Below are 27,539 nucleotides of genomic sequence, written 5' to 3' on the forward strand. Positions count from 1 at the left end.
TAGCTAATTGGATTAGGTATGAAAGTCCGGATGACGTTGCAATTTATGAAACCAAAATAGAGGATATTCTGTTATCAGTGGTATCTTACTTATGGAGAGGTGCAACATATGCTCTTAAGCCTTCCGTTGGGTTTACTGGGAGAATCCTGGTTCTTTGGAAAGCTTCTCTTAAGGTGGCGATAGTAGATATTGGTCTTTATTCAATCTTCCTTTCTGCAAACTTGTTGTTGTCGCTACAAGATGTTGTCTTCACTTTTATGTATGGCCCTATCGTGTCTGCTTCGTGACCAATGTTATGGGCTGATTTGGACCGAGTTTTGGTTATATTTAAGCTCTTTAATGATTAGGAGGGAATTTCAATTGCCTGTTGTCCATGCAAGATTCTAGTTTACTGGTTCTTCTCAACCCCTCCATTAGGGGGTTTCAGAAGTTTGTTCGGCGAAATCAACTTTACTCAGTACCTCATGTGGGGGAGCAATTCTCGTGGTCAAATATGAGGTTTCACCCTTGCTTGCAGATACTTGATCACGTTTTTCTCTCCCAGAACTATTTCACGCAGTTCCGGATGTCACTGCTTGTCTACTACCGCGGACTCTGTCCGATCATGGACAAATGATTGTTTCTTGGGGCGCAGGCTTCAAGGTGTATCGTAGGTTCTTCTTTGAGGAGTGGTGGCTTAGGGTGCCAGACTTTCAACAGTTGGTCGAACAATCGTGGGCTCAACCTGCTACGGGATCTTGGGTGGCCATCCGCATCTATGCAAAGCTTCTTCGTCTTTGGCAACGTATTAAGGAATGCCTAAGCTTTAATAACCTGAATAAGTTTAGGTTCATCGGCCAGTGGGAAACTGAGCTCTCCTATTTGGCTCAATGTCAAGTTGTTCTTGTTGGTGTATCGGAGGGTCAAGTGCTTCAATTGCAGGAGCGTATCGTCGTCCTTTCTGCCCTCATTGCAGAATAGAGAGCACGAGACGCGCTTAGATGAAATTTGAGGGCCAGAGTTGCATGGTTGGCTAATGGCGATGATAATACATAATTTGTTCACATGAACGCATCAAATAAATACAATAAGAACCGATTACTCTCGATCGAGATCGATGGATGCCAGTTTGGTCTGCACAATTGTCTGCCAGCTATTACTTCTTATTTCTCCAGGCTGCATTCGGTCGACTTAGGCGTCAGGGGGGGTCATTGACGATATGGGCTATAAGCGGTTGACGGCAAACCAATCTGTTTCTCTGCAGGCTCGATTCACCAAAGTTGAAATTTCGAATGCTATTAGAGGACTATCGGGATGGAAGGCCCCAGGCCTTGATGGTTTTCACGTCGACTTCTTCAAAGCATTTTGGTCAAGTGTTAAAATTGACCTGCTACACTTGTTCGATGAATTCTATCATAATGCAAGGTTGCCTAAACCATATCATGTGGCAGTCATCTCTTTGATTCTTAAGAGGCAAGGGGTGTCAGGCATATCCAATTTCAGGCCGATTTCGGTGATGGGTGCTCTATTTTGCATTATATCTAAGGTGTTGGCTAATCGGTTGTGCGTTGTCATTGATCAACTTGTCTCTCTTAACCAGGGTGCTTTTATTCCAGATCAAAGTTTGCAAGGATCTTTTATTTGTGCAATTGAGCTTCTTCACTCTTTACAGTCGACTGGATCACCGCACTTCATGCTAAAATTGGATTTTCACAAGGCTTATGATAGTCTGGCATGTGATTTTCTGATTGAATCTCTAACAAACATGAGGTATGGCAGCCGATTTATAGCATGGGTTAAGGAGTTGGTCACAAAATCCGTATCGTCAGTTTGCATCAACGGAATGAGAGGGGAAGAATTCAAGTTGGCTAGAGGTGTACGACAGGGTTGTCCCCTAGCACCTATCTTTTTTAATATCGTGGCATATGGTTTACCTATTCTCATAAAAAGGGCAGAACAAACAGGCTTCTTGGAATCCTTGGGCATTCCTCGTTTTGTTGGTCACACAATTCAATATGCAGACGATACTTTAATATTTGGACATGCGAATGTTAATCAAATGTTCAGGTTGTGCTTCATTATTAAAGTCTTCGCTGCAATTTTAGGCCTTCGCCTGAACGAGAGTAAGTGCGCTCTGGTAATTCTCAATGCTGACCCTCGTCTCTAATCGACTACTGCAAGGATCTTCAACTGCCCATTATCCAACCTTTCTATCAATTTCTTGGGTCTATCGTTGCACTCTCTGCAGCCAGCGGGAACTTCTTCTTGGATGTCTACTATAGAGCAGATGCAAGGGAGATTGCAGGCTTGGAAGGCCCAATATTTATCTTTTGTGGGACGATTGATGCTCATTTGCCATGTTTTGGCCTGATTACCAGAGTTTCGAATGAGCATGTTCATTATACCAATTACAGTAGAACTAACGATTAACCGTTTGCTTTCGCACTTCTTTTGGTCTGGGAATGTGTCACACAAAAAGTATCTGCTTGTTTCTTGGCAACAAATCGTTCTCTCGAGGCAGCGATGCGGCTTGGAGATTCCAGTTCTGAGAAAGTGGAGCATCATTTTAGTCTTGAAGTGGGCTTGGGAAGCTTTCACATCTCAATCTTTTTGGGCTACGTTTGTTAGGCAAAAATATGGTAGTCTACCTGACTCCCTTCTTTCGACGCCCAGTTCAGTGTGTCATTTGTCCCTCTGGCTGGAGTGGCGAAAGACACTTCGGTCCTTCAGTGGCAGAGATCTTAGTCCTGTCCATGGTCAGTCGTAGCTTCACTGGGCCATGGCGAGCGGAGATAGGTTCTCTATTAAGCAAGTTTACCATTCCTTGTTGCCATTCGGGATGGACTGGTTTCCCAGTGATTGTATGTGGGGTAAGGGGTCTGCCCCAAGGGCAAAAGCTTTGGCGTGGTTTGTGGCTCTGAATCGTGTTCAAACCCAAATTAATGTCAGGAAACGGGGGATTCAATTTCTCAGCATGTGTGTTCTTTGCGAGAAGGCAGTAGAGGACACGACTCACCTATTTTGGCTCGGCTTGATCGTTCTAGACTTATTTTTTCAAACTTGGGGTGCATTGCCTGTTCAAACTCGCCCGTGTTCCATTATTCAGGACCTCTTGCTTGGTCCCATGATTGTACGACACAAAAAAATGGAGATTATTGTGGCGGGTTTGGTTGCTTTCAGCATGGTGGGTGATCTGGACTGAAAGAAACGACATTTCTTCAGGGGCATCAAATTCGATTTCGGAAGGCTTCGTCAACAGGTCATGTCTGATGTGTATCTGGCTCTTAAATTACATAGTAGGGGGGAGGGGTTGATTTGCTTGTACTTTGAACTATGCACAATCACCATCTAGATTGTGGTTGTTTTGCTCTTATATTTCTCTTTTGTTTCTCTCCCATCCAATATTTTGTTGGATGTATTTTGGTAATGTTGAATGGTGATTGCTCTCTCTCTCTCTCTCTCTCTCTCTCTCTCTCTCTCTCTCTCTCTCTAGGCTTGGCACGAGTGCACCTCAAGGTTGGCCATATTTAATAGGACATGGAGATCTCCGGACGTAATTGTCAAAGTGGAGTCTTTTGCGCTTGATCTGCTCCTGGGCTCTATTGAAATTAGACAATGCAAGCGGTGTAGACTGATATGGAAGACATGGTCGCTTACTACTTGGTGGTTTGTTTGGATGGCTCGCCATGATGCTACTTTCCATCGAATTCCGATCATCCTTAATAATCTTGTCCATAAAATCCTGGTTGATGTATATGTGATTCTACGTATGCATCTTAGAGACCTCTCCTTCCGTCCGAACAACATTCACTCATCGGTGGTTTCTTCTAATCCAGCGGATCCTGGTTAAGCTTGGCTTTGTTGTTTGTTGCTAGTTGTCTGTAGTTTCTTTTTTCTTTAGCTTTTGTTTTTCTATCTTTTAGTTTTGTTTTCTGTATTGTTCGGTTCATGGGTTCAACATTTTGTTGATCTTCATGAGTGGTAATCTCTCTCTCTCTCTCTCTCTCTCTCTCTCTCTCTCTCTCTCTCTCTCTGCTTGGCACGAGTGCACCTCAAGGTTGGCCATCCTTGAGAGAAGGGAAAGTTCCCAATAAACAAATGGTCCAACATTTACCCAAATGGGACGCTAACATCCACATATATAGAGCTAGTGGCCAAGCTGTGACAACCAAAGTAATGCTTTAGAGGAACCTGTGGGCTGTGGCCCCTCAGAGAAGCCACGATACTTAGAAACATCCACTTGATCTAAGTTTTGCTTATGTTGTCTGTTGCCGTGCTCTTCACAATTTTTTTCATCATGATACACAATAATGAGAGATTTACAATCATGCTAATTTTGAACTATAACTAATTTGTGGCCCTGGCTTTCTTACTAGTATTCATTCCACAGCTGTAGCCCTTGGTACAAAAAACTAATTAATCATTCAACCGCTAGACACTTAGTTCCAATCTTGTGGTGATAACACAGACATACACATAATGTAGAAGAGAGAGAGAGAGAGAGGTCAAGTTATCAACCATTCATTAAAATAGAGATTTTTTTCATTTTTTAAAGAAATAGAGGACCATGTTGTCATCCATGCAATAAATATATGCTTCAAGACCACATGTAAGACACGGTAGGCATCGATTCATGTTAAATGGCAATGGACAAGTCATTGTAGCAACGCCTCAAGCACGTACGTTAAACAAGCCGTGCTTCTCGTTCCATGAAGGCAATTTCGCCAGACTACCTACTCCATCCACGACACAAAAGGCTACAAGGCTTAGTGCTGCAAGCGTGCTCTCACTGATAGGTCTGGTAAACGAACCGAACTGAGGGTGTTCAAGCTTGGCTCATTTCTTGTGTCAAACTGAGTCAAGCTTGAGCTCATGAAAAACCCGTGCTACCACTGTGGGGGTTGGCTGTATGGCCAGTGGGGGGGTTGTGAAGGTGTTGAGTTGAAGACCCCGGATCAAACCCAGCTGGTGCACAGTGTGTTTCAGATGTGAGCCACTTATGGCAGGGTGGTGGTGGGCCTCACCTTGGGTTTTCGCTCGCTTAGGTGAGGGTTCCTCGTAACCCGAACTAAATGAGTTGACCAAGCTCATTTAACAAAAAATATATATATATTTTTAAAAGTTGAAAACAATAGAATTTGGATCCTAAACCTATTAAGCCAAGCTCAAACTAGCTCAGTTACAAAATAAATAATTGTTTCAAACTTGTAAGCAACAGGATTTGAACTCTAAAATTATTGCTTCCTAGGGCAAACGTTTCAACCATCTTTATTCTATAACATAAAATATATGTAAAATATATTTATTATTAATAAACGAGCCAATACAGGCGGAGACAAACATTGGTTGTTCATGCTCGAGACATGTCAAGCCTATTTCACAAGTTCGAACGAGCTCTTTAAGAGCCGAGCCGAATGTGCATGAGCTGAGCCACGAGCAGCTCATCTTGTTTTCCATCCCTACTGCTGCATTCTCCGATGATTACATGTGGATCAGCTCAGTCATTTATACACATGTAGGACTGGAAAAAAATCGAGCAGCTGGCGGCTCGGCTCGGCTCGGATTGGTTCATATCCTATGCTGGTTCTTGTTCAGTTTGTTTAGATAACTAGCAAAAGCTGAGCTCGCTCATTATGGATAGACAAATTGAGCACTAGTAGATGATGTTCATCTTGTATAGGCCCGTTTAGATATCATATATAGTATTTATCCATTGTACATGTTAAAAGAAATGTGATAGCAAACTGTCAGATGGATATGCATACTTGCAACCAATAGGTCGGGGGTTTCATGCTCACGATGGACTTGGCCTAGTCCGATATAAGCTGAGCTTGGCTGAGCTCACACAAACCAAATGAGCCAAGCTCAAACATTATCTGGGAGTAAAAGTACCGAGCCTAAACAACCCTTGTTTAGTTCATTCGACTTGTTTACCAGCCCTATACTCAACTGCTTTGGCATATTGCACATATGGAGGCCCACGCTTGTATGAAAGAATGCTGTTTAACGAGGCTTTCTAGAAATTTCAGGGCACGATATGCCCATAAGTTTCTTGCTAATGAAATTAAAGAACTATTAAGTAGAAATCAATTTTTTTCATATTTTTTAGATTTCTTTTGGTAGATGGGACCCTATGTATGTGAACTATGAAGTCTGGTTACTGTAAAATAATTCTGAATCATGTGATTGCAACATGTAAGCAGGTTATATAAGGGCTTCGAAAATCAACCGATAATGTACCAAAATTTCACCAATTCAAAATCATATGTTTACATAAGAAAAAAAATGCATTCCAAGGTGTGATCCTTAGTAAATAGATTTGTTATCAGATTGAGTCGATATAGATTGAATCTATGATTCCGGCTGAATATATATATGTGTGTGTGTGTGTGTGTGTGTGTGTGTCCATGGAATATGAGAACCGGGTATTGTCATTTCTTTTTTTGCAAATCCAACAATGTAGATGAGTTTGGCATGGTGAATTTGCTAGGAATCAAATATCAGATCATGTATTTTCGATGGAAATATATAACTTTTGGATGCTTGAACATTTATGAAGATGATGAGATGTTGATTTTAAAGCCTTAAAAAATCTTGTTTATGCATCATAATCAGATTATTCAAGAGCTGGTCCTTATAAAACCAAGCATGTAGATTTAAGATAAAAGAAAAAAAACTATAAAAATAGCAGTTTACACGGTAGTTCTCATATTCTAGTGACTATATATATATATATATATATATATATATATATATATATATATATATATATATATATAGAGAGAGAGAGAGAGAGAGAGAGAGAGAGAGAGAGAGAGAGAGAGAGTAATGTGTGTGCTAAATGAAACGTGCTAAATAAGTCTTTCAAGGTTTTTTATTTTTATTTTTAAATTCTGACTATACAGATGTGATCTATGTACTTGATTTTATACGGATCGGCTCTTGAAGTGTTCTATTTTGACACATGGGTGAGCTTTTATAACGTTAAAAAAATCAACTGTCCAAAATCTTTGTAAATTTTTTAGGCTCCTAATATCATTTTTTCATTGAAAACACATGATACCATTTAGCATATTTTATTTAGCATGAACCTCTCTCTCTCTCTCTCTCTCTCTCTCTCTCTATATATATATATATATATATATATATATATATATATATATATATATATATATATGCTACCCTTGTGGGTAAAGAATACCTTAATAAAAAAACTATAATATTTTTAAGTTTTTAATGTTTTTTGCACATCAGATATGATATACATGTTTGGGGTAGTAGCAATCAGGGGTTGGATCTTGTTACGCCAACGTATATATAAGATTTTTTAGGGATTGAAAAATCAATAGCCTACAATATATCAAAATTTCAACCCTTATAAAAGTATGATCCAAGTGTTCATAACTGATATTTTTACTATCTTGACATGGAGTTAGATTTGGTCAAAACAATCTGTGAGTTCTAACTAGAAGGTTCCTTAATTACCCACCAGGATATCAAATTCTTATGTAAATGTAATTTTCATGAAAAAGAGAAGAGTAAATAAGATTCTCTACCTTTCTCACTTTATTTTCTTTCTTGATTTGGTTTATCTTTTACACAATTTGGTTTTTTCCCCTACATAAAAGACATTTTACACGTAAATGGTTGGCTAGACTTGGTTTCCAAGGGTGTTTAGCTGATACTCGAATCAAGGGGGCTGAATAAACCACATTATGTTTGAAGTTTATTAATATAAGAAAATTGCAACATATTTCCTTACGAAACGTTCCAGATCCGACTTCGATAAGTTGTTATGGATCAAGATTCACTTAAGAGACTCAGTGAGAACCTTTTTTTCTATTTGAATTCTTTTTTTTGGGGTTTTACGTCATTTAGAACACTTAGGTAGACTTTATAACTAAGTGTTATTATTCTTGATTAATTATGAATAAAGTTTATTCAGATATTTTTTTAAGCTTTGTTCTTGGTTCGTATCCTTTTAGAGAACGTGCTTCTCTCTCGTCTCTCGTCTCTCTTCTACACCTGTCATCATCGACCCGAAGAAAACACATTTTCTTCCTCCCTTGTCGTCTACCCCCATCCATCTCACGCTTTTTGTGTAGTTGTTCATGAGACACCTCAAACCCCATTACACTTGGGTCTAATCCAAAAACCTATAAACTTAAACTCATCTCATAATCCAAAACTAACTATAACCTTAACCCCATTAAATTCATATCCAAACCAAGATTGGACCCAGACCTTACATGTACCAAGGCCCAGTCCTACTAGGGTACGCAGGAAAACCATGTGTTTAGTGTTTGGCCCTGAAGGTGATAAGGATATTGTGCAGCAACAGTTTTTATGGAACTCTCGCCTTAAGAACAAGGCAAGTTTGAAAAGAGTAGATTGTTACAAACCGTTTCATATTCAACATTCGACCCCGAGAATCTGTTTTGGATCCAAATCTGCCAAATAGACCTAGATTGACAGGGACAGGAGGACCTCACTTTCTATTTGGATTCTTATTTTTTGTAATTTTAATTCATTTATAACTCTTAGGTAGACTATAAATAAATGTTATAATTCTTGATTAATTATGAATGAAATTATTTAAAGATTTTTCTAAGTTTCGTTCTTGGTTCGTGTTCTTGTTCTCTTAGATAACGTATTTCTTTTTTGCCTTTCTTTCACGCCCGTGTCATCGACACAGAAGGAACAGTCTTTTCTCCTTCTCTTGTTGTCGACCCCTCATCCACCTCACGTTTCTCTGTGCAGCTGTTCAGGAGAAACGCCTCTCTCCTCTCCACGCTACTTTTGACTCCTTTTTATAATTAACTAAATCAAGTTTTGTGAACTTGTTCCTTTGTTCTTGAGTGGGATTCTAACCTAAAACTGAAGCCTGCATCACATTCTGTTGGGGTGCAAATGGTTCGGATTTTGTTGGATCTTCGATCTGAATCCAAAACACGCTTCTACGATGTGGATAAGGATGTAAATGGTTTGGATTTGAGACGGTTGTTGCCAATAACAAATGTGACATATTGGTTAATCGGACTCAGATTTGGATGGAAAAAGCTAATACCAAATCCGGAAAAGTACATGTAATTGGATTTGGATATCCATTAGATTTGTCTGTGAAATCCTAAATAGAGTCCGAATTGGATTCAGTTTTCTTAACCAAACCCAATTAATTGGATTGGGATTCGGGTTGGATATCAGATGTACTTTGTTCATTGACATCCCTAGATATGGATTCTAGAATAAGATCCAAATGCATTTTAAAAATGGGTGGGATTCAAATTTACCTATTAGTACTTTTTTGAATTTGGATTCCAATTCGAATTGGCATTTTCTGTTGGGTCTGGAACATATCTGATGAATTTGTGTTTTTTTATTGTAAAACTATTCTTTGCCACCCTTTTTATTGGATCATGTACTATCATTTAAAAGTGGATTTGCACTCAACTCTGCTCCATTAGATCTATTTCAGATCTAGATACAGATTCAGACTTACTACTCGCTCTTCAGATTCAGACTGAAATTCACCATGATCCAGCCCGTATTCCACACATTTTCACTAGGTCGGATCTGGTTCATACCCAGGTGAGTCAATACCCGGGTTTAACTATGAGGTGCAGGTACCTGATCTGGACTTGGGTCCGATCGGGTCCACCATAAGGAAAACCATATCAGGTCCCATAAGGATTACATGAACCAAACCTGGTCAACACCCGGTAAAATGATATTTTTTATCTTTTTTATTGAAATATCAAGGGTCTTTATTAGAACTTGGATCAGACCCTGCTCCATATACTAATCAAGCCCTTTGGATCCCACTCGTTTTTAATCAGGCCTCCTTTGTTACCAAACTCAGAGTTTGGTATGGGTCGGGTCCAGGGGCGAAGGGAGGTAGTGTCTAGGGTGGGCACGTGCCCACCCTGGCCTGAAAAACCCCTAACAGGGAGGTAGGGGCCAGGGCCCTGCCCCGAAATTGTTTTGTTTTAGTTAGAATATTAAGGGTTTTGTTTTATTAATTTTTAAACATATTATTAATATAATTTATTAGTAATTATTTTTCCCTTTTTATTGTGGGTTTGTGCTTAAAGGTGTCAACGGGTTGGATCTAGTTTGGACCTAGATGGGTCTTAATTCTGATTTGACTTTGAGATGTTGTATTGGGTTCGGATTTGAGTCTGATGGATCCACTATAAGAAAAACCATACCCAGGTCCCATAAAGAATTATATCAACGAGTAAAATAATACTTTTTATTTTTTTTACATTGAAAACTCATGGATATGAACTTGTGTCAGATCTAGGTCTGGTATGAAATTTCACAAACTACACCCACCTCCATATATTAAAAGGATCCTTAAGATCCAACCTCGATTCTAAACTAACTTTTTTTCTCACCAACCTTGACTCTATAAGGTTTGGTACAGGTCAAGTTTGTATCAAACCCAACCTATATTGACACACCTATTTGTGCCCACCCTAATTTAGATCCTTGACTCTGCTTGGCTGGGTCTGGGTTTGGGTCTGGGTCTGGGTCCGGGTCCGGGTCAAGTCGAGCCATTGACACCCCTAATTTTCACCCCTACATTCTGTACCCCATAGAGGTAACTGATCTGACAAGCTAAACCATATGGTCCATAGGCTCGATGAGGTAAGCGCAGGGAAACTACCTTTTGCTGTTTGCATTCATCACTTTGGAATGAACACAGTGATAACAATAGCACCACTGCAACAAAAATGGGAAAGTTAGGTGAAACGCAATTTTCTCTCCCTTAAAGTAGGCATCAATTTGCTAAGGCGTGCAACAATGCTACTCTAGAGATTCCATGGATCCGGTACTGATAGCATTTGAAATGGATAAAACCTAGATCCAGAACTATATGTGGTTGGATCCATTGTCCATGTTTTGGTACAATCCTAAAATTGTTTAGTTTATGCAAGGTGGGGTTTGCCATTTTTATTTATCTGATCCTCAATTTCATTTTTAATCCTAACTAAATGAAATGAACTATGTATGGGGTTCTGCCTCAACTGGATCTGATTTGATCCAACCACTGGATTGGTCAGATGAACCGATTTGGTGTGATCTGGCTAGAGATGTAAACGTTTCGGATTCAGATCCGATGTGGCCAATACCAATTTTCAACTAATCGGATGTTGGCCAAACGGATTTGAATTCAGATGCTGAAAATCTCATACCAGATTCACTTTTTTTACATGTAAGCGGATTTGGATATCAATCAAATTCAAATATTTGCCGGATTTTTGGTAGCAAAAAATTGAAACCATATTCGCATCCAAATATAATCTAATATGGTAAACGGAATCGAATTGAAACCATATTCGAATCCAAATATAATTGAATATGGTAAACGGAATCGAATTTGGTCACATATCGGATAAAATCCGAATCATTGATATAACCACAAAAGCATTAAAGTATTCATCTCAATATATAGCCAGGCAGATAGTCCTGAACATCTTTTATCATGTTGGTTATTAAACAGTCACAAACTTATGCTTAATTTTTAGATAGGCAACTTTTGCTTAAATTTTGGGTGTCTTGACCACCTAAAACACCAAACGTGGACCCACTTGCAAGCTAACCTCAGGAAAAACTCCAAATTTAGTATCAACCTAGGGCTTCATATTTCAAAGTATAATTTGTTTTTCTTGATATTTTACTCTGAGAAACCGCCCCCGGCACAGAAACCTAGTCGCGCTGGCTCAGCCTACCGTACTTAGGGTCACTATCGTGTCGGTGTAAAACTCCGAGGGCTTACCCTTCGATCCCAGAGAGTCGCCAAGCTTCGGCTTAAGCAGGGAGTGACGCCCATGGGATCAGAACCTAACAGTCTGGGCCCATCCCACTTACACCATCCCCATTGGATCTTCAAAGTATATATAAAATCCTGCCTAGTTGGTTAGTGCAAGCATTGGTTGCTTCGTGTTTAATTACATCAAACCAATCTCAAGTATAAAAGCAACAATGTGGGGTCCGTCCACTATCTCAGGTTTACCATTATATGAAGAAGCCAAAAAATGGCTCAATCTTGGTGGATTCACCGTCATTAATTTAAAAATAATAATAATAATAATAATAATAATAAATTTTTTCAACGCTTTTCTTGCTAATTCACAAGGTCCAGTTACCAGACAAAGCCAGACCCATCTATGTGGACTAATAAAGTCCATGGTTTTACTATTCCAAAAAAACCAACATGTAACCAGCATAGGGACAAAAGTTTTTATCGGCAATTTCTCATTTTTCAAAAACCTCACGAGAAATTAAAAAAAAAAATCCATAAATCTTGCATTTTTTTCGCCAACATCTCAGCAATAAAAACTAAATTAAAAAATATATAAATGATTTTTATAAGAAAATATTAATAAAATTTATTAATATCGTGTTTAAATCGTAGTAAAAAGCCGTTTAAAACGTAAATATCACATTTAAATAATGGTATTTATGTTTTTTCATAAATCTCATGATATTTTGAAAATCTTGCGAGAAATTGCCGTTTTAAATTTTTCAAGCAATTTCTCGCGATGTTATCGCAAGATTTTCGTAAATCTCCCGATATTTGTCACTATGGTAACTAGTTTACTATGCAAAAAAACCAACATGTAACCAGCATAATGACAAAAGTTTTTATCGGCAATTTCTCGTTTTTCAAAAACTCGCAAGAAATTTTAAAAAATCCATAAATCTCGCATTTTTTTCGGCAACATCTCAGCAATAAAAAATAAATTAAAAAATATAAAAACGATTTTTATAAGAAAATATTAATACAATTTATTAATATCGCAATAAAAAGCCATTTATAACGTAAATATCACGTTTAAATCATGGTATTTATGTTTTTTTTCATAAATCTCATGATATTTTGAAAATCTTGCGAGAAATTGTCGTTTTAAACTTTCCGGCAATTTCTCGCGATGTTATCGCAAAATTTTCATAAATCTCGCGATATTTGTCACTATGGTAACTAGTATAGCAGTAAGTTCTCGTAATAACTTATTATAAAAAAAAAAAACTGAAAATGACTTAGATGATACTCTTTTTGGCACCATTCATTGGCTGAGACTAGAGAAATATGTCAAACATGGCCAATTCACAACCCAAAATAAGCCAAACATGACCACTTGATTTTTTATTTTTTTTTGACAATTTTACTCTTTTGTCACCTAACAAATTAGACACCTAGGTCATGTAATTGTCACATGAAAAAATCAAGCGCCATGTAATTTTCAGCTGAAAAAAATTAGGCAACGCCTAAATTTTTAGGATATAAAAGGTAAAAATGTTAGGTAAATAGTAAATTGGCCATGTTCATTATATTTTCTAACTTGTGGTTAGAAATGGTATTTTCGATCAGCTGACCCATATCCTTTCTTATGTATTCTACATACCCTCTAAATTATGTGGGCCAGATTTTGGGATTCCATTTTTCCCACCCGACAGTGTTTGTTATTTTGGCAGGTTTGGATGCACCTGATGGGTCCGATACCAAACCCAACCTGTTGCCGTAGATCCAAGCCAGTTCAGACCCAAATGCCGGCCAATCATGTAATAATCAGACCTTAATCCTTCAAATCATTGTGAAAATACAAGAGTAAGATGTTCAATGATCCATCTATACTAACCAGTTCAGTCAGGTTCTATAACCTATATATGGGTCCATACGCTTAGAACCATCTTGATCCATAAAAGCGTCAACAAAGTTGAATCCAGGTCCCCCACTAAAATAACAAAAATACCAAAAGAGTTGCCTCGGTGTCATAGTGACAAATATTGCGAGATTTATGAAAATATCTCGATAATATCATGAGAAATTGCCTGAAAGTTTAAAACAACAATTTCTCGCAAGATTTATGAAAAAATATAAACACTGTGATTTAAATGCGATATTTACGTTTTAAACGGCTATTTATCGTATAAAAAAATCATGTATTTTTATTTTTAAATAATTTTTATTAATATTTTCTTATAAAAAATAAATTTTAAAATTTTAAATTTATTTTTTTATTGCCGAGATTTTGCAGAAAAAAAAAATGAGATTTATGAATTTTTTTCAATTTCTCGCGAGTTTTCTGAAAAAACGAGAAATTGCCGATAAAAACGTTTGTCACTATGCTCGGTGTTGCTCTTTAACATATCCCATCAAACAATCGTGTTGGTTGGGTCCATATGCAACCACTCTAATTTAAGGCCTTGATTTTGGCCTCAAACAGCGGCAAAATTAGATGCCCCACAAAGATGCACACCATGTAATAATATCGTGTTGGGGCCCCCCATTATGGGACCCTTTAAAAAGGGAGCCAAGCATGCGTCCCAACAGGAACCGTTCCCTTGGAGTATAAACCAAGCCCATAATCATAACCTAACCTAACCTTGTTGGGCCCCTTTGTATCAAAACCAAGGGTGGGGACAAGGACACAACCCTACGAGCCACTACGGAATGATTGGTGAATTGTCCAGAGCCAACCATCATGGACCAGTACATGTGGTCCACCACCCACGTAGAACTAAAAGGACAGCTCGGTTGCAAAATTTGGGCCGCATCCACTGAAACGTGAACAAAATTCTTAGGTGAAATTAGAAAAGTTGGACGGTTCGTGAACTTGATCACTTTTTGACGTGACACCCAAACACTCTCCTTAAAAAGAGGTGACGCTGTTGGAGTTGAGACTTTAAAGAACGACCCATTGATGGCTCCACAAGGAGGGTAGTGGGCACTACGTCAAGCAGTTCGGCTTGAGAAACGTATGGTGGCAACGACCACGTAACTTTCTTTAGCTTTTTCTGCGATTTTTTTTTTTTGGCCAAGATAAAGCATAACGTTGGGACACGAGAAATTTTTTTTTTCACAATATGAGGGGGCCTTTTTTTTCAGACATTAAAAACTAAATACTGTAAACTTAGAGAGAGAGAAATCAGGGGTTGGGGGGAGGGGGGGAATTTTGAAACACAAGAACTGAATTTAATTGTTTGTCTAGGAAGAAATGAAGATCAATCCATCCACTAAACCACCTGAAATGATCATCTTTCACAGTTTCTCTAACATAAAATTTGAACTTTTGTTTCGGAATCGGAAGTCTTGGTTTTATAAACGAGAGAGAGAGAGAGAATGATTCAAAAACCCTCCAACGCAATCGGCAGTAGCCATATGTAAGCTAAACGTACAATTTTTTCTCTTCATTCAGAAATCAAAAGCTTTGACAGAGAGAGAGAGAGAGAGGGACCAAATCACCCTAATTCATTCAAGTTAACCAAATGCGACCAAACCATCCTAATTCATTCACAAACAAAGTCTTATCTCTTTACAAAGAAAGAAAAAACCCCGAGAAGCTCTTCTGTTCCAATCCCTCAAGATCAACACTACTCATTTCCAAAAGAAATTCAAGCAAAAGAAAACGGGTTAACTATGTAAAAAGAACAAAAGAAAGAGGAAACAGTAGAGCAAAAGGGAGAGAGAGAGAGAGGGGGGGGGGAGCAGTTGAGCTTCAGGAATCAGAGGAGCACTCTGCCCATCCTTCCTCCTGAACCCTGAGCTTGAGCATCCGCGAGAGCTTCGACTCCGCGAGCACGATGAACCTCGCGGGGATCCCGCACACCTCCTCCAGCTTCTTCAGGAAGCCGCTCTGCCCCCTCCTCTCGCACAGCCTCACCCCGAGCCACAGAGATCCCGCCAGGCACAGCCTCACCGACGACGGCCCCAGCCTCTGCGCGCATATCCCGAACGCATGCATCGCCAAGGGCACCGTGCACCCGTTCCTCAGCCCCAACCTCCTCCCCCACCGCTCCAGCATCTCCTCCGCCCTCGCGTCCACCTCGCCGCCCATCCCCCTCCGCCACCTCCTCATCGCCGACGCCGGAAACTCCTCCTCCGTCGCCACCGAAGAGCTATCCGCCCTCTTCCCGCCGGACGCCTTCTCCCCCGCCCCCGCCGCCGCATACGACGCCGCACTCGACGATTCCCCTTCCTCCTCCTCCTCCTCCTTTTCCTCTTCCTCTTCCACCTTGCACGCTCGGCAGAAGGATCGGAACATCGGGATTACAGCCCCGGATAACGGATCGCCGTCGGGTTCCCGGCAGGAGGAGCAGACCGGCTTCCGGAGGTGCCGGGCGACGAGGAAGTTAGCGCCGTGGACCCTCGCGTCGCAGGACCAGCAGAGGAAGGCGGAGTCCGGGAGGCAGAACACGGCGGCCTCGCCGGCGCAGAGCTCGCAATTCTTCGCCATTGGCCGGAAAATCTCCGTCCGTCGCTGGAGCCGCCGGGTTCTGCGGTCGTGGCGGTTTCGATAAACCGGAGAGCGGTTTCCCGGCCGGGATTTTTTCGGGTTAGGTTTTTTTTTTTTTGGGGGGGGGGGAGGAGGAGGAATTGCGTGGCGGAGGAGGGGTGGTGCTTTTATAGCATCGCCGATGGCCGCCTCCCTCCTTCCCCCTTCGTCCCCGTCCACAAAACCTCGTCTCCCTCGAACTGCTCAAAAATTAAAATATTATAACAATAATAAATAGGTCGCAAAAATTGATTTCTCTTTTCTTTTTTCTTTTTTCTTTTTTCTTTTTTTCAAATTGTTTTTTCATAATTCTCCGTCCTATTCTACTCCGTCAGAAATATCTCGGACAATGCCAGGCCCACATCGAAACCGAGTTGACAAAAATGCCCCTCTACTGTACTGTTTCACTCGCTTTATAGATTCGATACAGACTCGGGAACTCCTGACATCCCGATTCGGAATCTTTTGAACGAGTCGGAGTGACCTGTACTTTGCTTTGTGGATCAAGAGTCTAGTCGGATACGTGTCCGCTACGAGAGTGACACGTACAGTCCACGTTCGACAGTATGCATTTTTGTCGAAGAAAATATTGGCTACACTGTTGAATATCAGTAGGGATATCAATGGGTCCCACATTCAACTCGAATTCAAATCTGTTTAGTCGTTGTTGGACCATTTGGTAGCTAAATTTGGATCCAATAAATAATAATGTTGAGTTCTGATCCAAATCGGAGTCTAGATCCCACTAAGATCCGAATTTGACTAAAACCTGAATTCCAATATGTGCAAATGTTTGATTTTAAGCTAGTTGAGGATCCGGAATCGAATTTATCCAGTCTCACCCAAGTCTAAATTTGAATCATAATCTGATTAGGTCGGATTCAGTAGTTTCTAGATCTGACCCAAGTCCAACCCGTTTAGGTCCCTAAAGAATTGTTCTTTTTTTTTAAAATTTATTTTCTTTATTTTTCTGCAAATCAAGCCTTGGAAATATGATTTGCATGATTTATTTAGTTGAAAAGTATAAGAAGTTTTTTTAAGATCTTCAAAATCAAATGGTTCACCAATGACCCAAGACGGGTTGGTGTATTGAGGTGGGGCTGCTAGACTGGCAATCAAGGTTCGATTCCCATGGGCATCACCTCTCTGTGCAAACCAAGGCGTAGCATAGCATGATGGGAACCACACATGCTTGATCAATGTGCTGCTTTTACAGAGCTAGCTTTTGCTTGGAAAAGTAAGCATTCAAAGTTACTGGCAAAGATTTTGCTTATTGGAAGCTAGTGGTCAGAAGGTTTTTATGGAATTGGCAACTACCACCTTTAGGAGGTGGTAGTTACCAAATCCTTTTTTGAGTGCAAATACAAAGAGGAGTAGGGATGGCAGTGGGACGGGGCGGGGCGGGGGACAAGGTCTCCACCCCTGCCCCGCCTCAAGATTTTATCCTCCACCCCCGCCTCCATCCCGGCGGGGAATGGATTTTATCCTCCATCCCCGTTTCATGTCCTCCATCCCTGGTTCAAACGGGGATGAGGCGGGGATATTACGGGGAAAAGTGGTCGGGGCGGGGATCGTGGCGGGGACGGGGCGGGGTGGGGAAAAGTGAATGTCCATCCCCGCCTCCACCCCCGGACGGGGATGGATTTTAACCTTCGTCCCCACCTCCATCCCTGTTTCATACCCTTCATCCCCGGTCCAAACGGGGCAAGGCGGGGCGGGGTGCCGCTTTTCCCCGGTCCACTGCCATCCCTAAAGGGGAGATTGTCTCGTCTCCTTTCCCATCTGCATAAACTTACTTGTTCCACGTCATTCTACCAAATTCGGCCATATAAAATATTTCAATTGCATATATTCCACATTGTCAAATTTTGGACCTTATTAAGAATATGGGTCTGGTTTAAAGTTACAAACTTGGCCCAAGTCCATATCTGTCACTCAGATATTTTAGGTATGACCATTGTTGCAAAGCTCCATCTAAAACACGTTTTTTCCAATAGAACTATGAAAAAGAAAACCCCGTATTAATTCTTAAGAATGATAGAGAAAAAAACTAAAAGACATACTTCACAAGAAAAACTCCGGTATGGATCCGATTTTATTGGATATTGGTGGCCAATCAGATTGACTATTGGATCCGAATTTAGTAGTTTCTATATCTTGACTTGATTTCATGGAATTATATAATAGATGCTCTTTCTTGCCTCGTTTTATAAAACTAAAACTGAATTAGAAGTATATAATCCAATTTTTTTCATTCACTTTATGTTTTTCTTTTTGCAAATGCTAACTATGGGTATGTCCTGATTAGCTAATGGAGCCTATTGCTTCAAGGTTTCTATTGGATCCAATCCGGACTGAATGTCGGGTCATACCCGACCCATTGATGGAGTCACGACTCGCAAGTAGGGGTGGGCGTCGGGGCAGCCCATCTGGGAGATGACCCAGCCCGTTTACTAATTAACGGGCCAGGCTTTGGCCTGGTTCTTAACGTGCTCAGGTTAGAAGAGCAGCCCATTGGCCCAATGCGAAGCGGGCCGGGATCAGCTACCCAAATCCTACTAATTAAGTAAATAATAAATAATTAACAAGTTCCTATATATTCAACTAATTATTTTTTTAGTTTTCAAAAAATTAATGTAACTAATTATGTAAATGATAATAGTGATTAAGTTACTATGCAATTAATTAATTGTTAACATTTTATATTATTAATAATTAATAAATAGCTCAGGTTCGTCGACTCGGCACGGTAGCCTGTGGGCCGAACCCAACCTGGCCCCCCCTGAGGGATAACTGTTCCGAGCCTAAAACCTTGACCCAAACCCGCAGTACAAGAAATAACAGATTTACTGGTGCACACGCCTTGGCGCGTCGGTAACAATATGTTTTCACTGGCGCTATGTTTGTGCCAGTGAAAATAAAATTTACCCCCGTGAAGACTAATTTTTCTGACGCACTATACTGGTGCGCCAGGAAAAAAACATCTTGTACAGTCTTTCACTGGCGTAGTAATTCTGTTTGCCAGTGAAAGCCTCAATATTTTTGACCCTCCTTTCTCCTTCCCTTTTTTTTGTTTGCTCCTTGCAGGGACGACCTCCCTGATTCTAGGGTTTAATTCTAAATCCCTTTTTTCGTTTCATCGAAGGCCTTTATCCGTCCCATTTTTCTTTTTCATCCCCTTTCCATCGCAGGAGGACTCCTTCACGATCGCTTGACACCGAACATGATTTTTTCATGCGATTGAGAGGAGCTCTTCGCCATCGTCGAACACCAGGCGCAGTCGTCAGAGGCCTTCCCAACCCTTGCTGTTCAAGATCGACGGGATACCGGTCGAAGGCTCTGTTCAACGGTGGGTTTTCCATTCTATCTCCCTAGGGCTTTCTCCCCTTTTCACTGCATGTTTTTGCACCAGTCAATGCGTTACTGGGGGAGACCTTTACTGGCGGTTTTTGGCGCAGGTTTTGTGCCAGTAAAGGCTTTCACTGGTGCAAAAAGTATGTTAGTAAAACCTGTTTTTGCTATACTGTTGGCCCATGACAGGCCGGATATTATATAACATAATATATGCATTATATATATATAACATAATATATATTATATATATATAATATATATTATATAATAAGCCCAGGTCGGGCCGATGCACACCCAAATCGTGATCTCTTGGAACTTTCCAAGATCCAGACAAGCTTGGAGTGTTGACTCATTAGATGAATTTACGAAATAGCCCTCTCGAATCCAACGTAGGAGAACGTATCCGAGTTTGGATGGCGACTAGATTTTTTGTCAAAAAGACTGGTGAATTCGGGAATGTACAAACCAGCAGCTCAGAAAGAAACAGTCAAGGGACCCACCGTCGGACATTTTCGTAAATAAATGACGAAAGGGGGGCTCTTCTTTGCATGCCCAGTTCAGTGGGTCCCACTTGCATTGGAGCATGACGTGGCGCGTACATGAAGGGATGAGGCTGCATCGTCACCGCTACCGACCAGACAAACCAGGCACAGGCCATCGTGTTTCACCTCCAGAATTGCGCCACGTGGAATAATGGACACGACTTCTTCGTCTCCTATTATTCCACGTGTCATTGGATACGTGGTGCGTTCCGAGTTGCATATCCGGCCACAAACAAAATCGGATGTGGGTCCAGCCAGAGATCCAGGGAGAGCAGATCCAGTGATCTACCAAAACTCACAGTCGGAAAATGCTCTAACATCCTCACCGTCCATCTATTCACAATGGCTGCCATTCCCTATTTAAAGTGGTAGGACCCACCTTAATGGTGCCGTCGTCATTGGTGGCCACTAGGAAGTAGAGGTGTCAATGGGTCGGGTCGAGTTTGGTTCAGACCCAAGTAGAACCAAACTTGAACTACATTTTTGGGTATAGCATCGGGTCTGAACTCGGGTCTAATCGGGTTCACTATGAAAGCCCATACCCGGACCCGATAAGAACTACATGAATCAAATCCTAACCATACCCAGTAAAACCATAATTTTTTATCATTTTTACATTAAAAATTTGCAGGTCTTAATCAGAACTCGGGTCAGGTCCAGGTCTGGTATAAAATTTCACAAACTATACCTGGGTCCATGTATTAATCGGATGTTCGGGTCAGGACCTGTGTCTTAATCGAGTTTTCTTATTTATCACCATACCCGGACCCTATAGTGTCTGGTTCAGGTCAGCTCCAGGTAAATAAACCAGGCCCGTTGACACCCCTATAACTCAAGGAAGGCTGCAAACCCCATCCCATATAATCAGATATCCGATCAGAATCCGACACATCATTTCTCAATTTGGATCTATACAGCAAGATCCAAATGTAGATGCATTTCGGATTCTGCTTTGCTAAATCGGATCTCTTTTAGATTGGATCAGTATTTTACGTCAAATGTATTTTGAATCTGCAACAAAACTCAACCTCTTTTCATTTTTTTTTTATTGCCGGATCCAGTAATATCACATAAGTTCTGGATCCGGATTCAACAGTACCCTATGGGATCTAATTCAGATTTACATTGTATATTTCAGATTCGGATCTACCAAGATCCTGTTCGTATCTGATGGGCAGAACTTTGCATGCAGCCCTACCATAATGGTACCCACTGATCGCCATAATGGATGGTGGGGATGCTAGAGCATTTCTCTACTGTGATTTGGCCGATCATTTTGATCTGCTCTCGAGAACTAGGGGTGTAAATGAATTGAGCTTTGTTACAATCTCAAATCTAGATCCAACTCATTATTTCTGGATATGAGTCCATAAATAACGATCCAAATGTGTACTGAGGCGGTAATCGAGCTTGATTAATCTGCTAATTTTCAGATTTAGACCTGTATTTATGTTGGATCTACGATTGGATCAAAACCAAACTGTTTGTGCTTTCTACATGTAGAAAGGTCTATCAAACAAAAAAAACTTATACCTGTTCTTGTAACCGATCCGACATTAGCATACACCATATACATTTCTACGTTCAAATCTGGACTCGCATTCAGGTCCATTGCATATATTTTGGTTTTGAGTTTGAATCAGGATTATCCGGTTCACTTTTAGTAGATCTTGGATTCGGGTGTCGATTTGGTTTGTCTGAATCCAGGTCTGATTATCTCACTACACTTATGGGACCTTACCGTGCAAATGGATCTAGAATAAACACCACCTTTGGCCTCTTAGAAATGTAGGATACAGGTCTAGCGAGATCAAACCGAATGGATCCACCAATTTTGGATCTCGGATTCGGGTCTGAAGTCAGGTTCTTGGATTCCTATTGAATCCAACTCCTACTATCTCTCTACCCCCAATCAAGACCGTGGAGAGTAGCTTCAAAATGGCATACCAAAACAGAATGCAATTTCAAAACGAACAAACCAAATCCATCCATGAGTCTAATCTGTTCCAGCTAAGAGAGTGACTTAATGGGCACACTTTGGCTGGATATCCGACCCAAACTCGCATGAGAGCCATACAATTAAACTTCCCTATTTTCTTCCTAATTTTTCAAAGTATACCTTCTAAATTTGATCAAGAGATATCAATGGTTGTCAGTTCATTTAGAGGTATTTGTGGTTAGGCCGCTTCTTTTGACTTCACGCTATGGGAAGTGCACGTCTACGCTTGTCAAAAGTTAAGTTTTGGATCGGATATCCAATCAAATTCAAATCCATTTAATCGGTTTCGGGATAATGGCACCCAAATAATCAAATTAAATTCAGTTTTAAAGCATTACATTTCAATCCAAAATGCAAGTGGCATATCGCGGATTCAATAATGCTTACATCCGAACTGAATCCGATCCGTTTACATCTTATAAACATTTTATGTCACAAAGATACTGGTACGACCTAACATGTGACACGAGTATGACATGCAAGTTACAACAACAACAACTACGCCTTCATCCGAAAACAATTGGGGTCGGTGATATGAACCAAAAAAGAAAATCATTCTGGGTCCTCCACGTGAATCCTTCTCCTCTAATCATTTTTATCCAATGTCATGTCCTCGGTGAGGTTCAAAGCATTCATATCATTTCCTATCATCTTCATCCAAGTCTTCTTAAACCTACCTCGACCTCTTTTGACTAATATATTTTTTAATTTGTCCATCCTTCTAACTGGAGCATCATTAGGCTTTCGTTGAATATGTCCAAACCACTGTAAACGATTTTCTCTCATCTTATTTTCAATGGATGCAACACTTACCTTCTTACGTATCTCATCGTTTTGAATCTTATCTTTTATTGTATTTTCATATATCCATCGAAGCTTACGCATCTCAGCTACACTCATTTTTTGAATATGATGTCTCTTGGCAGCTCAACATTCTGTACCATATAATAAAGCGGGCTTAATTGTGATCCTATAAAACTTTTTCTTCAACCGTAATGGTATTTTACGATCGCACAACACTCCAGTTGCATTTTTCCATTTCATCCATTATGACATGCAAGTTAAAATAAGATATATACGAGGACACAAAAAAAAAGTATCAAAAAAAAATTTTGTTTAATATTTTAATGTATAAAAATAAATCTCTACTAGAGGTTGTTGTTTAATTGTTAAAATAATATTTATAGATGTTAGTGTTGGAATCCGTGTCATTGCGTGTTTAGTCATCTAAGGTGGGACCCTAGACTAAAATGGCATGTCCTTGTGACACAGGGAACAGACAGTACAGTTCACCTAACCAAGATTCTTTATTGTGAGGTATGAGAGGCCCAAGTCAAGGCTCAGTACCGGTGCAATTGTAGCCACTCAAAAGGCGGGTGAAGCCCTAGAGGCATATTCTTTTCTTTTGGTCCCTTCAATTTGACAATGGCATTCATTGCCAAACTTGGTCGTTCAACGGTTAGATTTGTGGCATTTGTTGGGGGTTCATTGAACACAAACGTACAAATACTGTGCAAAGTCAGTGATTGTATTATGGTGGTGGTGGGACAAGCCACCAAGTTGTGGACTTGTGGTACAGACTCTTGTTTTTGTGTGGATGGATCCAAAGATGGAAAGCCTATACCTAATCCTTTGGAATAAATCCATGCGTGAGATATTTTGTGTGTTGCAAATAAGTTGGTATATTTATTTCAGTCAACAATTAAAAAACCAACCGTTGAAGTTGCATTGGATATTATTGGATCAACTGGTCGGTTTTGGTTCAGACCCAGGTGGAACCAGACTTGGACCCGATTTTTGGGTATGGTATCGGGTATGGACCTGAGTCTAATCGGGTGTACTATAAGAAAAATCATACCCAGATCCAATCAGAACTAAATGAACTAGACACGAACCATACCCGGTAAAATATTAATTTTTTTATCATTTTTACATTAAAAAATTGCAGGTCTTAATTGGAATTCAGGTCGGGCCCGGGTCTGGTATAAAATTTCACAAACTATACCTGGATCCATGTCACTACAAGAAAATAAGGGATTAGACAGATTATTGACAGAAAAATTTTGTCACTAATTATTGACAGATTAACGAGAGAAACAAGTATGTCGTTAAGAACCGTAATATTGACGAAAATATTGACGGAATAGATTTCGTCACAACGTAGCGTCAGAATGTTTGGTTGTAATAATTGCGTATTTTAGCGACGGATTGGGCGAGGGAAAGTACACTTAGGGGTGCATTTATTTCTCAAGCAAGATGGAGTGGGATTAATTAGTTCATCCTCATCCTCTTGAGTTGTGATTTGTACATAGTCAATTATGAAGCTCGAACTATGGATGTCTAGTTTCTATCATGTTGTAAGTAGTGACTATTAATGGAGTCTTTGGGTAAGAGAGTGAATCCTAGGGATGTCAATGAATTGGATATATCTGACCCTATTCAAATCCAATTATAGTGGGATTTAGTTAAGAAAATTGATTCTGATAATGATGAGTAACTGGATTCAGATCATTCCATATGATGATTTCATGACCGACAAATATCCATGTATTTTTTTCAGATTTGGTATTAGCTTTTTTCCATCCGAATCTGAATCCGAGTCCAATTAGCTAATATAGAAGAAATATATGCAACCAGAGAAGGGACATTCATGAGAGCATGTGATGATCCCATCTCGAAAGACATCCAGCAACATGAAACCTCCTTGTATGATCCCTGATAGTAAATCCTACAACTCTCATCGTGCAATGGATTGTACCAAATATAAACATTATTATACCTATTGTACATATATTATACGTACATATTTTATATATTATCAAGTTTTAAAAATAAATTTGCATTAGAAAACCAGCCAGCTCTTGATCGGCTAACAACAGCCAGCTAACGAGCCGAGCCTGAAAACAGCCGAAGCTCGGCTCGTTTTACCAGCTACGTGTCCCAAGAGAATGGAAATTAATTAAAATGACTGAAACGGACGGTTGATAACAAAGCAAACATGGCTAATGATTGTGGTGGTCCGCGGTGGCTTGATGCTGCCGGTGGCCCGGCCCCTCGTGTTCATGGCTGAGTTTAGCCCCACCGACGCAGTCGCGGTCTGGCGCTTTTTTGAGACGTGACACGCTGCTTCTCACCAGACATGTATGGCACGTGAGCGATATGTAGTTTCCGGCTAAAGGTGGGTGACGAGCTCACGTGATATTCTGTGTTTTTAATTAAGGGGGTTTCGACGGTTCGGGTTTGATTCGGATTCTTGTAGAACCAGATCCAGAATTAATTTGAGATGATGGTACCATATTCGAATCCGATTTCCCATAAGAGAAACCATACCCAGATTCTATAAAGATTACATGAACCAGACCGGGATCATACTCGAGTAAAATAATATCTTCTATCTTTTTATATTGAAAAATTACGAAATTCAGGTCAAGCCTGGATCTGGTATGAAAATGATGGATAGGGGATTAAGGTTAAAATCAAAACCCATAAAACCCGTGAGGATGAACTTACTCTTACCCGCCTTGTCTCGCCACCCGCTCTGCCTCGTTCTTGATCTCCGATAAGAAAATTATTATTATTATATTCTTATACATATATAGATATAACCCTAACATAAAACTCATTATAGAATCTCTTTTCTTTTCTTCCTTTCCTTTTTCTAACGAGCCGCACGAGCTTCCATTTCTCTCATCGTCTTCTTCTAATGACGGAAGGCAGCATAAGGTTCAGAAAAACAGGGTTTCACCGTGCCTTGCCTCATTTTGAACCAAAGATGAAGGACATGAAACGGGGAATGAACCGGAGATGGAGGTTAAAATCAAAACCCCTGCACGGATAAAGACAGAGATAAAAAAGCCTATAGACACTAGATTATGGTGATTCAAATCATATACCTAACCTTAGATATTTATTTTTTTTAAAGAATGCTAGGGTTAGAAGGATGGAGAAAACATGGTAGGCATTGCACCCATTGAAAATAAGATAAGTGAGAATCATTTACGATGGTTTGGGCATATTCGACGAAAGCCTAATGATGCTCCAGTTAGAAGGATGGAGAAATGAGAAAATATATTAGCTAAAAGAGGTCGGGGTAGGCCTAAGAAGACTTGGATGGAGATGATAAGAAATGATATGAAGGCTTTGAACCTCGCCGAGGACATGACATTAAATAGAAATGATTGGAGGAGAATGATTCATGCTGAGTACCCAAAATGATTTTCTTTTTGGTTCATATCGCCGATCCCAATTGTTTGGGATGAAGGCGTTGTGGTTGTTGTAGAAAGCTAGGGTTGGGCAGATCCCTAGCTGTTATACAACGAATCATTTGGGGTCGGAACTTGCAACGTCCCAACACAAGGTAACCTACATTAACTGCTCCTGCCAGACAAGCGGAACCCGTTGATGTATACCTAACATTAGATTTCAATTAAAAGAACAGGAGCGCTCTTTTCAACTCATGCATATCTTATGCACATCTGCACGAGAGACTTATATATCCTTGAATAGTTATTGTTTACACAGTCAAATTAGTGGTGACTAACTGTTTGAATCCAACTATTTCGACACACAAAGTTTTTCCAAGAGTTGAAAAATCAACAATCTTTAATTTTTTTAATTTTAAATATTATTATAAGATTAAGGACTGGCAATCACATTCATACGGGTAAATCGCGAGGCTATCACCGATGCATTCAAGATGTGTGCAGCTTTAAACGGGACAAAAGAATATTGTGGTATGTGTTTTTTACTTAATCCAAATATGTAGATGTGTTCAATTGTTTATTCATTGAAAGCCATGCTTTGAATCATTTAAAAAAAATAACAAAAAACAAAATCAAACTAGAAACAATAGCGTTTCCCTTCTTCTAAGGTAGTGCACAGATGTTGCAAGTATGAACTCTATTGGTATGTAAGTGGTTTAATAACCAAGGTTGTTAAATGCGATGAGGCGAAGCGAGGCGTTGAGCATGTTATGAAGCGAGGCGTAAGCCTCGAGGCGTTGAAGCGTAAGCTTCATGATCAAAATAATAAAATATATAATATTAATAAAATAGCACTGGTAAATGGTTTTTTAATATAAATATACATATATGAGTTTGTTATATACATATATGAGTTTGTTTGATGGTTAATTAGTAAATATAAGGTTTTTGAAGGACTTGAAAAATAAAGAGCTCCCAATTTTTTTAAATTATAACCTTGAATTTGTTTCCATCAAAAACGGCCTAAACAAAAAAAAAATCTTAGTGATGCATATAAATATTTTTTTCTTGGACATATCAAATGCATACATGCAATAGAACTATCATGAAACTATAGTTTTTCTGCAATGCACTTTTGCGCACATCTCTTACTTATATACGGTATATGTAAATTTAAGTT

The 27,539-nt window shown here is 39.8% G+C and overlaps 1 protein-coding gene across 1 annotated transcript; it reads right to left on the reverse strand.

Annotated features, from left to right (window-relative positions):
- Window positions 1–15,485: 15,485 nt before the first annotated feature.
- On the reverse strand, window positions 15,486–16,223 carry LOC149851222 (B-box zinc finger protein 32-like). The gene has a single exon (XM_090008001.1). It carries the CDS (start codon window positions 16,221–16,223, stop codon window positions 15,486–15,488), a length of 738 nt encoding a protein of 245 aa, XP_089864127.1.
- Between the last annotated feature and the right edge of the window lie 11,316 nt (window positions 16,224–27,539).

Source organism: Nuphar pumila, chromosome 1 (genome assembly GCF_984573655.1).
Source record: "Nuphar pumila chromosome 1, dmNupPumi1.hap1.1, whole genome shotgun sequence".
In the NCBI taxonomy this organism is placed as follows: domain Eukaryota; kingdom Viridiplantae; phylum Streptophyta; class Magnoliopsida; order Nymphaeales; family Nymphaeaceae; genus Nuphar; species Nuphar pumila.

Coding starts and splice junctions, on each gene's coding strand:
- LOC149851222 (XM_090008001.1), bottom strand. CDS start 16,223: ATGGCGAAGAATTGCGAGCTCTGCGCCGGCGAGGCCGCCGTGTTCTGC.